At 40.7% G+C, this 17,402-nt stretch overlaps 1 protein-coding gene across 3 annotated transcripts in view; it reads right to left on the reverse strand.

The window, feature by feature from the left end:
* The window catches only part of LOC140492208 (eukaryotic peptide chain release factor subunit 1), a 66,918-nt gene extending 52,628 nt beyond the window's left edge, over positions 1 to 14,290 (reverse strand). The window contains exons 1-2 of one of the 3 annotated variants that reach the window (XM_072591094.1): positions 14,198 to 14,290; positions 13,901 to 14,010 (exon numbers count right to left, since the gene is read on the reverse strand). In XM_072591094.1, coding sequence (XP_072447195.1) covers positions 13,901 to 13,986 — 86 coding nt within the window. In that variant the 5' untranslated portion in view covers positions 13,987 to 14,010; positions 14,198 to 14,290. The other 2 variants (XM_072591095.1, XM_072591096.1) reach the window with 2 other exon arrangements.
* Between the last annotated feature and the right edge of the window lie 3,112 nt (positions 14,291 to 17,402).

The following is a 17,402-nucleotide window of genomic DNA, read 5'->3' on the forward strand; positions in this document are numbered from 1 at the left end:
CTCTTTGTATGGTGGAACATTTTTTGTTCCAGTCCTACTTGGGCCCTCCTTGCAACTTTCTCCAGTACATCAATGAAATCACTGGTGCTGCTTCCCGTTCTCATTTGGAAATGGAAGGTTTTATCCATTTTTCTTCCAATTCCCACTCTCCTCTCACTTTCACCTGGTTCCCCTTGCCCTTCCTTAACATCTGCTTCAATTTCTGGGGAAAGGCTAGCCATCGGCATCCATTACAAGCGCAATGACTTCCACAGTTGTTGTCTTGACGATACATCTTCACACTTTGCTTCAATAAAGACTCCATACTATTCTCCCAGTTCCTCCGTCTGTCACATGTATTCTAATGCTGCCACCTCCCACAGGTGACCTCAGAAATGTCTACATTTTCCTCAAACTCGAGCTCACCACTATCAGATGACAGAGCCCTTGGCTGCACTATCATGATGCCAGTCTTCAGTCAATTTGATTCAGTTTATTTGACTTCTTGAAACTACAGAAAACATTGGATCTCACAAAGGCTGTAGAACCTGACAATAATCTGGCAATAGAAGACTTGTACTTACAGCATCCCTATCCAAGCACATCAAGTTCAGCTACAATATTTAACATCTACACAGCTGCACGATAAGTTGCCCAGGTATGTCTTTTCCACCAGAAAAAAAACCCAAACCTAACCAGTGACTGCATTATCAGTACACTCTAGATCATCAAAATGATACAAAGTATTGTTGGCTGTGTTATCACAGTCGCATGATGCAACAATGACTTGTTCATTAAGCCTTTTGGGATTCCCCAGGCCAATCCAACATCTTACCTCAATACAGCCTTGCTTTAAACATGGATAAAAGAGCAGGACTCCAGACATGAGGAGAAAGTGAATGTCATGGACATCAGGGCAACATTGACTGAATGTGGCATCAAGAAACCCAAGTAAAACTAAAGCCAATGGGAACTGGGGAAAAGCTGTCCTCTGATTTGAGAATACATACCTAACATGGGGAAAGATGGGGCGCAGTTGCTGAAGGTCAAACATCTCAGTTCCGTAATATCACAGCAAGAGTTCCTCAGGCTAGTGTCCAAGGGCTAAACACCTTCGGGTGCTTCATCTATAATCTTCCCTCCATTTGAAGATCAAAAGTATGGTTGTTCACTGTCAATTGCACTATGTTCAGCATTATTCACACACAGATATTGAAACAATTCATATCTTTAAGCAGCAACACATGGAAGCTTGGTCTGAACAGCAGCAAGTAACGACGACTATCTGTAACAAGAGAATCAAACCATCTTTGTTTGACATTTAATTGCATTTCCATGAATCTCCCCCATCAACATCGTGAAGCTACCAGTGACCAAAAAGTGATCTAGACCAGCCACATAAGCGGGTCAGAGAGTTGGGAATTCTTCAGACAGTAACTCACATAACTCCCCAACCCAGATCCCTCAACTGGAAGGCTCAAATCAGGCAGGAGTGTATTAGAGTGGTCTCCACCTGCCTTCATCAATACCGGTCCAATAAAGTAGCTCAACAACCCATTTGATTGACACTCTGCCCACCACTGACACACAGTAGCAGCATGTACCATCTACACGATTGCAGTGCAGCAGTTCCAGGGTCCTTCAACAGGACTCTCCAAGTCCACAGTTTCTACCACCTAGACAGACAAGGGAAGTAGACTCATGGGAACAATTCCTGATGAAGGGCTTTTACCCGAAATTTCAATTTTCTTGCTCCTCGGGTGTTGCCTGACCTGCTGTGCTTTTCCAGCATGGCTCTAATCTAGACTCATGGGAACATTACCACCTTCAAGTTCCCCTCCCGAACCAACCACAATTTACACTTGGAATTATGGCACCTTTCAATCATGATGGGTTGGTCAATCAATATCCTCAAACTTTTGCTTAACAGTTTGTGTGTGTACGCTCATCAAGCTGGGAGGTTGGTTTGCAAACGTTTCCTCCACTTTCTACGTGACATTTTCAGTGCTACAGAGCCTCCAGTGACACACTGCTGTTCTGTATTGGTTGGAATTTTATTCGGTTTGTTCCCACTATTTCTGGTTGCTGGTTCCTATCCGCAATATACCAACCACTGCAATGAATAGCCGGAAGCAGCAGAATGAAACAAAATAAATTCCTTTCAAAACAGTGCAGTGCTTCACAACACTGAGGATGTCACCTAGAAAGGGGACAAACATATACAAACATTCACAGCTCAGCAAACATACCCACAACATCTGCAACCGGCACCCGAGTGACAAATCTTAACACAATCCTTTCTGAACAGCACAGTGGGTCTACTTGCATATCAAACTGCAGTTCAGCATAACCTCTACAGTGGTAATTAGGGAAGGACAATAAATGCTTGCCTAGCCAATGTATAAATCTCTGAACAAATAAATTGAAAATTAAGAGGAATATTTTTAAATGACTAAGAAGCATTGTTGTTCAGAGGAATCCAGGTGCATCTGTGCACAAATCACAGCAAGTTAATGTATAGCTATAGCAAATAAAATGTTGACCTTGACTTGCAGTTTAGGAAGAAGCAATAGGACCTCAGGGAGATCTCACTGAATTAAGTATGTGTAAAGTTTTAGTCTCCTGACACAAAAAAGTACATCTATACCTTGGAAAGAGTGTATGAAGATTTAAATTGATTGCTCAGGTGAGACACAGAGCTAGCCATGGAATAGGTTGAGTAGAATCAACCTGTACATTATGCACTTGACAGAAGTAAAAAGTTATGTCATTGAAACAAAATTGTTAAGGTCTTGACAAGATTGAAGATGCTAGCCTCTTCAGTCAATGAATACAAAGCGTGGGGACATTTAGGACTGAGAGGAGGAGAAACATTTTCACTCGGAAGTTGTAGGTCATTGAAAATCTCTACATAAAAAGCTGTGGATGCATTCAATGAACACATTTAAGACTGAAATTGACAGAGGAATATGAAAATCAATCTGGAAAGTGATGCCCATGTAGAAGCTCAACAATTAATTAATTGAATGGGGAGAAGGCTTAATGGGCGTTGTGGCCTACATTTTTTCCTATTTACATTTTTATGAACATAAATGAAGCAAAAAGTAATTTAAAATATGAAATCAAGCAACATTAAGCTTCAAGACTGCGGTGGGGTGAGATCAAATCATATCCAAACAATTCAGTACAGTCCTGGGATTATAGGGAATAGAAATAAAAGACATATGTTGTTAATACTTGTTAATGCCACTAGAAGGAATAAACAAACTGCAGCCAAGTGGGATGGTACAGAAACCTGAGGATGTAGAGATCTTAATTAAAGGATCAGAAATTTTATGTTGGAAGTAAGCATACAAAATGTACAGTATGAGGCTGTAACACAAGATTCAATTTTTCTTCATTACATACAATCCTGGACACATTCTAAGGGCAATCCAGCGCATCAGACATTACTAAATACTCAAAGCACACACCAGGTTCTATTCAAGTGTGCTGTACCAGGATCTCAAAGCATGCTAATATACGTATGTATCATAGACATCCTACAAGTGCTGACATCAAGATTTACTTCAGCCTCTATAGCTGAATATTTTTGGCAAAATGATGGACAGTTTTGAAAAATACAGTGTCGTTTGCCACTGAATGTATTTCCATCTTCTGCACGAAGTCAGTGTCTACCAACTGCTTTATGAAATGAATCAATCTTTGTAGCAGGTATCTGGAATCCAAAATATGGACTTTGTTGCATTATTAGAATGACTGCAATCTCTCGGCCAAATCAAGTTACTGCCAATCTGACTTCACTGCTCGAAGTGCATCTACATTGAGGATTGGAAACATGGCTACTTATAGCTTGGAAAAAAAGAACAAGTAGATTAAGTTGTAGACTATAATTCAGCTTCACCACCTTATAGCATGTACATTACACCATTAGACTTTAAAGTCCCATGAAATGAAGTCAAAAGAATTAGATGACATGGAACCTGCTGCTGGCAAGATATTCAGCCAAGAGTGGAATACCACCTGTGTGTATTATACAAACCACAGGCTCTAAAGTGTGTTATTCTTGATGTTTATATGGCACCTTTCATGTTCTCAAATCATATCAAAGTGCACCAGAGCCAAGGACTTGTTCCTGAATTCCAGTCAGCATATAAAGTGAAGCCAATAATCAAAATACAGCTTAAATCCACACACGCAAATGATAATAACTAATTCAACATGGTTTTTCACATTTCCAGAGTCAGACTGGCCTTGCCTTGATTTAATATCTAAATCACACAAGATGGTAACTTCAACCACTCTCTCAAATCTGCAATGAAGAATCAGCCTGAATTGCACATACTCATCCTCAAGAGGGGTTTGGGCTCATGAGCTTCTGATCTAGGGCATGCACACTACCAAGTGAGGAAGCCAACATGTCAAGGCTGTAGCAAATGAAAAAAGAAGAATTAATGTTAGTAAAGTCTTCATCAGAGAATAAGCACTGTGAAAATGGAAATGAAGCACAGATAGAGATTTTCAAAATGTTATTTTAAAAGTTACTTAAGAATGTTCTTTAAATGGGCAAGGATAAGCAAACCTTTGCACTCAGACAAACAGACCATCAAACACTAATCACATTCATCATGGCCCTCAAGGCAGGATTCCATCACCTAATAGAAACTAAATATGTGGAAGGCAAGAATCTAAAATTCCAGCACATCTACAACCAGGAAAGGGAGGCAAACTCTTTAAAAATTAAACTATACCCCTAATGATCATGCAGCTGGGAAGGGGAGACATACAACCCCTTGACAACAGCAGGACAGTGAACACATAGCACAATAAAGACAATGCCTTAAAAGAAACATGCCTCTTCAGAAAGGTTACAAATGTGAAGATTATAGTTCCCTCACTGAATTATAAACAATATAGGCACTGCTGGCACAAAAAGCATTTTCTGAAGTCCATTCTTGGGATAATTTTTGTAGACAAATTAGATGAGCAGCAATTAATCTGAAGACTGTGACCAGACTGCATATCAAAAGAAATTTGTTAGCCAAAAGAATCATTCTAAGCAGATACTGTACAGAATAATAAAAGTTCTAAACCATATAAATGCACAGTAACCTATTTTCAGAAGTGGGTTGAACATGACAAAAGGATGATACTTAATGAATATCTCACCAAAAAGCACAGAAGACTCGGATTTATAGTTTGCATTGACTGTATATTTGAAATGTTGGCAGTTACTTTACTAGGACTGAGTGAATAGGTGGTTCTTCTGCTTTTACCCAATACTGCATTTTTAATTATTCCACATAATTAAATTTGAGAATGAACTTTAGGGGAAAAAAAAACATTTTTTCCGAATACACAAACAAATCCTCCCTAAAGTTGATGAAGCAGAACAAATAGACATTCATCAAGGGGTTACAATGGCATCCCTAGAAGAACACAGCTGTGATTATTGCGATTCCCAAAAGGACAGCTCCCCTCATTTTGTAAAAGCCCTACAGTCACAACTGACTCTTTACTCTAGCCATGTTGCCATAACTTTGCATCATGCTCAAGCATCACAAGTACTCTCTGAAATATCATTCTGATTTAAGTCATGAAAACTGGCAAAATACATCACCAAAAGTGGTAACTGTTCAAAAATGACATAGCAAGAGTCCAGAGACAATATGTTCTTGTTAATGTAATGGACAAGGCTGGTAGGTATAGGGAATGCTCAATTACTAGAAACATTGAGGTTCTGGTCAAGAAAAAGGAGGCAAATATCAGGTATAGGCAGCTGGGATCAAATAAATCCCTAAAAGAGCAGTAGGACTGTACTAAAGACATGAAGGACATAAGAGTAACTAGGGAGAGAATATGGCCCCTCAAAGATCAAAAAGGTCACTTATGCAGAAACCACAGGAGACTGGTGAGATATTAAACTTGCATTTTGCACACTGAAGAGGATATGCAAAGAGGTGAACTTGGAGAAATGAATAGTAATAGCTTGAAAAGTGTCCATATTACAGAGGTGGTGGTGCTTGACATCTTAAAATGCATAACAGTGAATAAATCCCTGGGACCTGACCGCTTCTAGAATACTGGGTCCAGTACTGGTCGCCCAGTTACAGGAAGGATATTATTAAGCTGGTGAGGGCTCAGAGAGATTTACCAGGATATCACCAGGTATGGAAGGTTTGAGTTATAAAGAAAGGCTGGGACGTTTTTTCATGAGGGCATAGAAGGTTGAGAAATGCCCTGATAGATGTTTCTAAAATAACGAAAGGCATAGAGTTGTCTTTTCCCTAGGATGGTGGATTTCAAGGTTAGGTGAAGAGAGAGATTTAGAAAAGATATCAGGGGCAAATTTTTCACACTGGGTTGATCACATGTGGAATGAACTTCCTGAGGAAGTGGTGGATATGGGTACAATTACAACTTTTAAAGACATTTGGCTAAGAACATGACTAGAAATGGTTTGGATAGATATGGGCCAAGAGCAGGCAGGAGGGACTAGTTTAGTTTGGGATTATGTTCTGCATGGACTGGTCAGACCAAGTAGTCTGTTTCATGTTGTATGAATCTATGATGTACATCCCAGAACTTTGTGGGAAGATATGTTGCCAAGATATTTGTATCATCAATAGTCGTTGGATGAGGTGCCAGAAGACTGGAGATTGGCCAATGTGGCCATTATTTAAGAAAAGTCCGAAGGAAAAGCCAAGGAACTATAGACTGTGAGCCTGATGTCAGTGGCTGCGAAGTTGTTGGACGGGATTCTGAGGGACAGGATTTACACGTAATTGGAAAGGACTGATTAGGGATAGTCAACATGGCTTTGTGCGTGGGCAATTGTGTCGCAATAACATGATTAAGTTTTTTGACAAAGTGATAAAGAAGATTGATGAAGGCAGAGCAGTGGGCATTTCTATGTGGACTTCAACAATGCATTTTGACAAAGTTCTGCATAGTACGCTGGTTAACAAGGTTAGATCACATTGAGTACAGGGACAGCTAGCCATTTGGGTACAAAATTGATTCGAAAGAAGGTGACAGAGGGTGGCAGTGAAGGGCTGCTTTTTGGATTGGAGGCCTGTGACTAGTGGTGTGCCACAAGAATCAGTGCTGGTACACTGCTTTTTGACATTTGTACAAATGATTTGGCTGTGAACATAACAGGTATGCTAAGTTTGCAGATGACACCAAAATGGTTTGTGCAGTGGACAGCCAAGAAGGTTACCTCAGGGTACAACAATCAGATGGACCGAAGAGTGGCAGATAGTGTTAAATTTAGCTAAACAGGAGGTGCTGCATTTTGGTAATCAAAAGCAGGACTGGACTTATACACTCAATAGTAAAGTCCTGGGGAGTGTTACCAAGCAAAGAGACGCTGGGGTGCAGGTTCATAGGTCCCCGAAGGTGGAGTCACAGGTAGTCATGGTAATGAAGGTGTTCAGTTTACTTGCATTTATTGATGAGGACACTGAGTGTAGGAATTGGGAGGTCATGTTGCAGCTACACAGGACATTGGTTAAGCCACTTTTGAAATACCGTATTCAATTCGGATCTCCCTGCTATAGGAAAGATGCTGTGAAACGTGAAAGGGTGCAGAAAAGATTTGCAAGGCAGTTTCCAGGGTTGGAGAGTTTGAGCTACAGGGAGAGGCTGAATATGCTGGGGCTATTGGTATAGAGGTTTATAAAATTATAAGGGGCATGGATAGGGTGAACAGCCAAGGGTTGTTCCCTCAGGGTAGGGGAGTCAAAACTAGAGAGTATAGGTTTAATATGAGAAAGATTTAAAAAGAAACCTGAGGGGCAACATTTTGCACTGAGGGGGATGCATGTATGAAATGATCTGCCAGAAGAAGTGTTGAAGGCTAGCACTACATTTAAAAAGCAGCTGGATGAGTATATGAATAGGAAGGGTTTAGAGGGATATGGGTCAAATGGTGGAAAATGGGACTAAATTTATTTAGGACTAGATTAACTTAGGACATCTGGTTGGATCAAAGGGTGCGTTTCCATGCTGTATGTCTCCAAGATTCTAAGTCATATAATTTCACAGGAAAGCGCATTACAGAACAATCTCGATTATCCGAACGAAACAGGCAGGGAGTATTTTGTTTGGATAACTGATCATTCGGATAACATTTTTACGGGACCTTGAGCTCTCGTTCAGATAATACAAAGTTTGGATAACCGAGGTTGTTCTGTATATGTGAAACACCTACTGGTGAGGTTTAAAGCTGAGGGGAGTATTAGACCTTATAAATGATGTTCTTCTCAAGTGAGACAAAAAAAAGTTCAGATTGTAATGTAGCACTGCATTAGAGAGCAACAGAGTAGGAGAAGAAACATGACAATACCAGCAAGTTTCTGAGGGAACCAAAAGCTTAAAGACCCACAGGGTAAATGAGCAGACTACCATTCAACAATTGAGTTATCAACTATCATTAACAAAACAAACTAGGTGCAGGTAAGGGTGATCGTGGAGGCCAATAACGAAGCAGTCAGAGGACAGCTCTCATCAAGGGATGATCACACACTGCAGTGAGTGAAAAGACTGCACACAATGACTGACAGGGCATTGGAATCATAAACGACTTTATTTGAGCACATTGCTGTCAAATAAAGCATTCAATACATTCTCAGCTTCACCTATGACTCAGGAGCAAGTGTACAGAAACCTACAGTAAAGGTGACTCGAGGCATGCGCACAATCCATGAGAACATTATGCTTTGAATTCTTGTGTCAGAGATCTAAAATGCCCACGATTTGATGAAATTTCTTGCAGCCAATTCAAACACATCCTCTGCAGTGATGAGAATACTTCAAAGATCTTGCTGGAACTGCAGTAAACAACACTCTATACCAGTCACATGGCTGCTCACACCTCCTGGACAACAGAAAGAAACTAACCCGATGATATCAGCCACAATTCCAATTTTGAATTTCAGCAAGCCTCAGCTAAACCCGCAAGATGCATACCTTCACATCTGTAAATGAGATATAGTGAAGCAGCAAATTAAGGAGTACCTCAGGAACTCCAAATACCCACTATAGAATCTCAAATCACCACACAATTAAGTTAAACAATGCAGAGCAACATCTATATTCATTTGTCTCATACATAGTACTCCGTCCGTGCCATGCTACCAGTGAACAAGCACACTTCCTACCAGAGAAAGAATTAGCATTTTATAAAGAGTCCTTTGTGATGTCCAAAAACATAATACAGAAAAGTAAGCATTTTCTTTATTTTCTTGTGAGATGAAATTACAGTTGGTCTCAAGAAAATATAGCACCCAAACTACAGATACTCAGGTCCCAAGAGAAGCAATGGGATTAATGGCTGAATAAATGATTTTGCTTGAAGGATAAACATTGACCAGGATACTTGAACAAGCCCGCCTTCTAACCATGCCATGAGATCTACTACATCCACCAGAGGGGGGTAATCAAGACCTCTGCTTAACATCTCATCAGCAAATGGGCACTTCGAACAACATGGCCAGATCAGAGACCAGGATTAGGAACTCATGATCTTAAGAATGAGTACAGTACTTATAACTGAACCAGAACTCACACCTTCAAGGGAGGTGATGACAGGCAGAAGACAAGAAAGGCTCGAAGAATACAAGACATCATATCTCCCTTCTCTTGTCTGATGTCATCACAGAGACTGAGGAGAGTTACCACGAGAGAATCCAAGAAGAAAATTCACCTATACAATTAGCAGGGCAGGGAGTCAGGAAAAGAATCAACAATCCTGAATTTCACTCCAAACAACTTAACACGTGTGGATATCAGCAGGAGAATGAACTACACTTGACTGCAATGTTGCCATGTCTAAATAGCCTACTGTCATTAATTAACCAGACTTACACAAGCTTGATGTGATAATTCTAGGTTTTATAAAATTCTAAACAAAAAGAACATGGCAATTCAGCTCCTCTATCTGCTCAGCCATTCAACAAGAGCAGGATTGTTTTGCTGCTTTCCTTAACTCCACTCTCCTGCCTGTCCCCAATAACTCTCAATTGTCTTTGAGATCAAAATCTGTTTAATTCTGCCTTCAGTATATTCAATAATCCAATCTCCATTGCTCTTTGGCACAGAGATTTCAAAAGATTAACATCCCTCAGAGAAAAGAAATATCTAACCTGTCTTTAAAAAAACTTTATTGTTAAACTGTGTCACCTAGATCTACATTCTCATACAAGGGGAAATACTCTCCTGATATCGACTGTCAAGCCTCACGTGAATTTCTTTTTATTTTCAACCACATCACATTTCATTCTTCGAAACTACAATGAGCATGGCCCAACCTGCACAACCTTTCCTTCTAAGGCAACCCAGGCTAATTCCGGGAAAATTTTCCGAACTACCTTCACTGCAAGTAAATCCCTCCTTAAGTAAGGAGACCAAAACTGTATGTGATACTCTGGTACTCTTGATTGAATCTGCCTCCACCACACCTGAATTAAACCACTCACTGTATCAAAAGATTTTTCACACATCTGTCACCTTTACTCCTTTTGCCAAGTACTTGAAATCCATGACAAAAACAGAAATTACCAGAGAAATTTAGTAGGTTTGACTGCATCTGTGGAGAGAAAAAAAAAGTTAACATTTTGAGTATTGTGTTCTGAGTTCTGACGAAGAGTCGCTAGACTCAAAACATTAACTCTGCTTTCTCTCCATAAATACTGCCAAAATTGTTGAGTTTCTCCAACAATTTCTGGTTTTGTTTCAGATCTCTGGTGTCTGCAATTCTTTGTTTTGTTTTACTTGAAATCCATGATCTCGTTCTTGATCCTTTCACAACTAGAAACAGCTTCTCTTTATCTATTCTGTCCACACTCTATTTTGAATACTTCTACCTATCGGCTTCTACTAAATAACTTTCAGCTTCCTCTCCTCGAAGACAAACAGTCCTAACTTCAACGAAGTCTAAGTACCACAGATACTAGATATCTGACAAAAAGTACAGGAGAAATAGGTGTGGCAGCATCTGGGCGGGCAGACAAACAAACAGAGTAAATGTTTCAAGTTGAGTCAAAGCATCACATTGGACTCAAAATATTAACTCTGTTTTCTTAACTTCCTCAATCTAACTTGATTCCCGAAGCTCCTCATCTTGGAACCATTCTAGCAATTTTTTGTGCACTCTTTCCAATAAAGGTCACCATTCCATTTACTTTCAGATTACATGCTGTATTTACAGGCTAATGCTTTGAGAATACACATACCCTTCCATAACAGAATTCTGCAGTTCTCTCTATTTGGATAAAATTACTTTTCCAGTCTTCCCCTTACCTTATCCAATTCATTCCACATTATGAACGTCTGTATAAAATAAAAAATTTATTCTCGAGTTCTGTATCCCCTACTCTGACTATTTTAACCTGAATTAAGTGTTTGATATTTACCCTTTTATACCATTCTGTAATGAAAAGATTCTTCTGAGATCTGAAGGAAAATTGAGATGGGAATCTTTGATGCTGATCAATCCAGAGACATTTCTTGTCTAACATAATAGCTCAATATCAGGGGAAGAAACTTGCGCAAATTAGAAACAGCAGCATTGAACAGTTAGGTTCAATGGCCAATTTTGGTGTTGTGAATGGTGTATAAAGGTCACCTCCATTTGAAGACTGAAAAGCCCAAGATTTTCACAATCTTCCCCCCCCCCCCCCAAATCTATCAAAACAGATTAGTTTTTGCAGATTTTTCAGAACACATCTGAAGTTTCACCATCTCCTGCATCATGCTGACCAAGATAGGGAGCAGCATTTAATTTTAGTTTAACCTGATCACTACACAGTTTAAATATTACTTGCTCCAGGTTGTACTTTAATGTTTTGGGTATACACTATAGTGTTCCACTTGATTTATTGATGGTTAGTTCACTGTAATTGGACACAGCAACGGTTAACTCCACAAGGACACTCTACATCTATTAACAAACGCAGGAGAACAGCTCAGAAAAGCTTTGCAGCAGGAAATTAAGAAACCACAAGAAAACCTATATCACTTGGATCAACGTATTTTTCATTTTTGAAAAAAAATCCTGTATTTTTAGTATTAAGAAAAACTCTGAGATTTGTCATCCCAAACAAATGACTAATACTTTCAAGCATGGAGTTAACTCTCTGGGAGCACTGCAAGAATATATAAATGCAAAGGCACCCAGTTCAATTCCTAATCCCAGTTAAACGATCTGAGTTACTGTAGGCAGGAAGACAAGTCAAATACAATTCTGGCACCACAAGGAAATGCATGCATGAAGATGGCAGCCAACAAGAGTAAAAGGCAAAATCATGTTGGTCTCACCAGAGACCATAGGACTGCACTCGCATTAGACAGAGATCAATGGTGGCAGTTTAACCTGTGGGTCACCAAGCCTCAGGCAAGAGGAGAGGTTTAGAAGCAGACTTCATGGGAACCTCAGCTTAGAAACTGAACTCATGCTGTTGACATCATTCTGTATTGCTGTCCAGCTAACAGAGCCAACCCACCCCTATTTCCCAACAAGAGTACAATGGCAGTGATGCCCTGAATGGCTGAATCGCTACCAAACTAAGGACAAAACTTGCTGTTGCTGTGTTAAATTTTACATGAGAGTAATTTCTTCTTGTTCATGTCCATTGTAAATTAAAAAAGGTTGTTGATGGTCAGTACATTGAGTAACTGTTACCATATCTAATGGAACTTCAAAATTCACTTTAGCCTAAAACCAGAATGTCCAGTTGATCTCTGCAAGGAAAATGACAATAATCCGATTAGAACAGATACAGAAGTGTTTGTATCAATCGTACTGAATCCTGAAAAGCAGACTTAGTGCAAGTATTTTCTTTTCTATTTAGGGCACTTATGTTTACTCAATATTTTGGTCCCCACTACCACTGCTTGCAATGAACTGGCAATTTAACATGGGCTTGAGTTCAGAACAGACTTGCACATCTTTATATCTTACAATCTTGGATACAAGAGAATAAATAACAAATAACAGCTTAATAAACAATATAAGCTCCTCCTGGAAAACAATTATTAACTGAACTGCATTCTTTGCCATTAGACCTATTCCTGCTAATAATCAAAAATCAAACCATTATTGTATACAAGATTAAAACTGAAGAAAGATAACCTCATGAAAAAGTGAAAACCCATCAGCCTTCCATTACACTTGCACTACTCATGTCATGGCACAAATTGCAACGCAGTTCATACCATTTCATAGGGTTGCCAGAACTGCCTTTAGGGCCAGCTGATTAGCAAGTGATCCTGATCATTTCCTTTAAAAGAAAATCAAGACTAGGACTGTCACCTTTTTCCATTTAAGGTGGATAATTAATTAAAGGTAACCTTCTCAGTACAGTTTCAGAACTGTCCAAGCTACAATACTTAACGTTTCACCACAGGATTCCCTCCACTCGTTGCCATCAATATCTAGGGAGCATTTCCTGATTTCTGCCCTGACATTCCTGCTTGAACCTCACATGTACAGGCACATGTGTGTGGATCCAAGTATGCACGTTTACACATATGCACACACATTCTTGCTGAGGAAGACTTTTTACACACAAAAACACTGCACATGGGTGTTAAAACAGTCTTGAGACGTGAACTTTGCCTCGAATGTCCGCCTGAAAGCACCACGGTACAGAGGGGGACATAAACGAGGGCGTGATGTGTGGACACGAAAACGCGGAATATGAACGGGAATTAAACTGGGAGGGGGGTGGCGGCCCTCGTCCGTCCACTCACTCCAGCCTATTCTCTGAGGCAGCTCGATGTGAATGTGAAGGCCCTCGGTGTTCTCCCCCCCACACTCTGTGAGGGGAGGGACGAGGGGATGGGGGGGGACTGAGGGAGTGGGCACATGAGGCGCCTCGGGGATTGAGGGAAGAGACCAGATGAATGTTTGGCTCACCCTCTGGCGGCCTCCAGGCTCTTGATGAGCTTCTTGATCTTCCAGATCTCCACGTTCCTGTCGGCGGCGGTCGGGTCGTCGGCCATTTTCTTCTCGTTGTGCTGCTGCTGCTGCTCGGCGGGAGGGAGGAGGCAGAGACAACACAGCGACTGACTGACTGAGAGAGAGGCGCGCACACGCTCGTCCCCGGGCGCGCTCACAAAGCACCTCGCGACACACACACACCGAGCTTTCCGCCCGCTCCCCACACACGGCTCGCTCCGTCCGCCTGCCGCCCGCCCGCTCGCTCGCCCCCACCTCACTCCCGCTGACGTCAGGGACCGGCTCGCATGGCCGACAGCCCTCACATGGAGCACTCCCAACAGCGACCTCCCTGTCAGCATCCGCGCACCCCATTGGAGCAAACGGCCGCTGCACGCTCGACTAACACCCTCTCCCATTGGTCACGTCTCGCCGCTCCCGACCAACTTTGCGAGGCGTCGCCGCGGAGCTTGTTGGGATCTGTAGTTCCTTCCCACTATTTCCTCCTTCCTGGTTGCTGTGGCCCACAGTTTAAAATGCCATTGTTATGATTATTATCTCAAACCGCAACTATATACTTTAATTTTTTAAAGCACTACCTATTGTTTGAAGTGCCATGCCATCCAAAGGATTTTGTCTTACAGTTTATGGTTTACAGGGTGTAGCAAATGATGTTTTTAATTGTTTAACTCCACAGGGGAAAAAGTATCTTTATTCCCCTCCCCAAGGCAAACTGACCAAGTATCTTAGCAAGCCAAATTCCTAGAGGGAATATATCCATCTCCAGACTCTTAAAGTCAGGGCTAAATTGTGATTCAGGGTTGAGTTTGATGATCACAGCTGGTACTGGTAGGAAGATGATAATTGGTCTCATCTCCAAGTGTTCAGAAAGGAAAATAGGTCAGTATTCTGAAAGTTAGGACAATTACCATAAAAGGAGAAAGTGAGGACTGCAGATGCTGGAGATCAGAGCTAAAAAAATGTGTTGCTGGAAAAGCGCAGCAGGTCAGGCAGCATCCAAGGAGCAGGAGAATCGACATTTCGGGCATAAGCCCTTCTTCAGGAAGCCCTTCTTGAAGAAGGGTTTATGCCCGAAACATCGATTCTCCTGTTCCTTGGATGCTGCCTGACCTGCTGCGCTTTTCCAGCAACACATTTTTTAGCAATTACCATATGGCAAAAGTGGGCTACAGGTGTAAGTGAGGGCAGTGCTCTGCTGTGCTCAACAGCAAGTGTGTGTGTATATATATATATTATATATATTTGTTAGCCTTACATATGAATGACTGAAGGTTGTACAGACAGGAGTGCAATCAAGATATTTGTGAGCAGGCCAACATTTAAAACAGTGGAGAAGAAAGAAAATTGAAGATAGAAAATTTTATGAGGGTGAAGACTCAGCAAAGGCAACTCCCACCACCCAACCCTCTCTCCTAGCTAACCCCACACCCAATTTAAAAAGGGCTGATGACTTGCAGAACAAAGATTGCTGATAATCCAGGGAACTTGTGTTTGTTCCGTGACTTTGGATCATCACAAATCCTTCACTTACTCTGTTTGGTAGAAATAATATTAAATAAGCACATATTTTGACTGCCTTCAAGGCAGTACTGAGGGAGTGCTATGTTCTCAGAAGTGCCATTCAAGATGTTTTTAAGATTTCCTGTTTGTCTTATACTTACTGTCAGTGTATTTTTCAAAGTATTTCATTGACTGCATTTCAGTATGTCTTGAGGTAATGGAAGATCTTATATAAATCTAAATCTAACTCCATGCGTAGCAATTTGTTTTGCTTTTGCTTCTCCACAAAAACCGTACATTTTACCAGGATATTATTTTTAAGCTCAAAGAGCTATGTATTTCCCATTTTTATATCATCCTTTAATTTCTCCCACAGATAAGAAGGGCCCATTTTGTCACCTACCATACATTTCCTGTGCCCTTGCATTCCCATATAAACACAACTTATTTAATGAAATCTGGCCTAATCTTTCTCCCCACGTTTGGCAAATATATTTTATAATTTAAAATGTGTCTTGTCTTAATGTTTTTCAGTATGAAAAATAAACAATGCTTGTTAAACACACTTGCATTAAGAAAGGAGCAGGTAGGTAGCCTTGGTTGTTAGACCTCCCAAGGCTGAGCAACTTGCTGTTTCACATTGATTTGATTTATAGGGGACAAATAACTCATCGATTGAGAGTGTGCCAGAGGTTGAAAGGCAGTCCAGGGTGACCAACCCTCCATATATGAAAGGATTGTCCTTTACTTTTGACTGTTTGTCCTGATCCCTTGAGGGCTCTTTGTTCTTTATTTGAAGGAGACCCTGCAGGAGATGGAGTCTGGGACTGTCCTGGCCTTTGCCTTTGCCTTTTTTTTATTTTTGTATGCAAGTCGACTGTAGCCTTCAGCTCTATGGATGTTATGGCCAACACCACCCCACGCCTCCTCCCAAGCACCCCGTCCCTTCGTTTCTCTTCCAAAGAATACTGGCTATTAGGATGAGCAGCACTCCCATCACCTACCCCTGATTTCCATCTGTATGATCGATAGCATTCCTGTGATCCTAGCCACTGTCCCTTTACAATAGTTGTTTAACCTGTCTGTACTTTGATACGGTGGTCTTTTTCATCATTGTTCCTTTTGTGTCATTCTCAACACTCTCCTGATGTTGACTGCTCCAAACAATTGTTAAGGAGAGAACAAAGTAATTAAAGAATTTTGGTTAAAATTAATTATTTGGAATTACATTCTATGTAAGCATCTGCCTCAGTGAGGGTAAATAGTCCTGGTAGTTACAAATATAAACAGATAATTCTGGAAACACTTAGCAGCTGGGCAGATGCTGCACAGGGGGAACCCAGGTCAATGATCTTTCCCAAAAATGGTTGAAGTTAGGAATGTAACAGGTGTCAATGATGTGCATGGAGTAGGAATATGGGGAAGTGCGGGGAACAAACAATATTTCAGAAGTTTTGTGATAGTGTGTAAAATAGGAGAAATTAATTGACAAAAGGGATCATGTTGTAAAGACAAGAGGTGACAAAAGGGCAAGTAAAGAAACAAAAGATGAACCGAGATTGGCAAAGCTAAAGCATCACTAACAGTCCAAAAACAAAAAGGGAAGACTTAGACAGAACATAGAACAGTGCAGCACAGGAACGGGCCCTTCAGCACATAATGTTGTGCCAAACATGACACCAAATGAAACTAATCCCTTCTGCCTGCCCTTGGTCCATATTCTGACATTCCTTGCATAACTTTAACTTGAAATTGTTAAACTTAACCTTGAGTCTAACTATTGCCCCTATATATTTTTATATTCAATCACCCCATTTCCTTCATCTGTTTAGCCTATCCTACCTTGAATGTTTACATAACTAAATTAGTGTTTTGGAGGAATAGACACGGAATTAATATCAAAACCAACAGGCAATAATGTCAAACAGGTTTGCTGTGCTATTCAAATCAAAAGTTTCCT

The sequence above is a fragment of the Chiloscyllium punctatum genome, chromosome 20 (assembly GCF_047496795.1).
Source record: "Chiloscyllium punctatum isolate Juve2018m chromosome 20, sChiPun1.3, whole genome shotgun sequence".
NCBI classification, from domain to species: domain Eukaryota; kingdom Metazoa; phylum Chordata; class Chondrichthyes; order Orectolobiformes; family Hemiscylliidae; genus Chiloscyllium; species Chiloscyllium punctatum.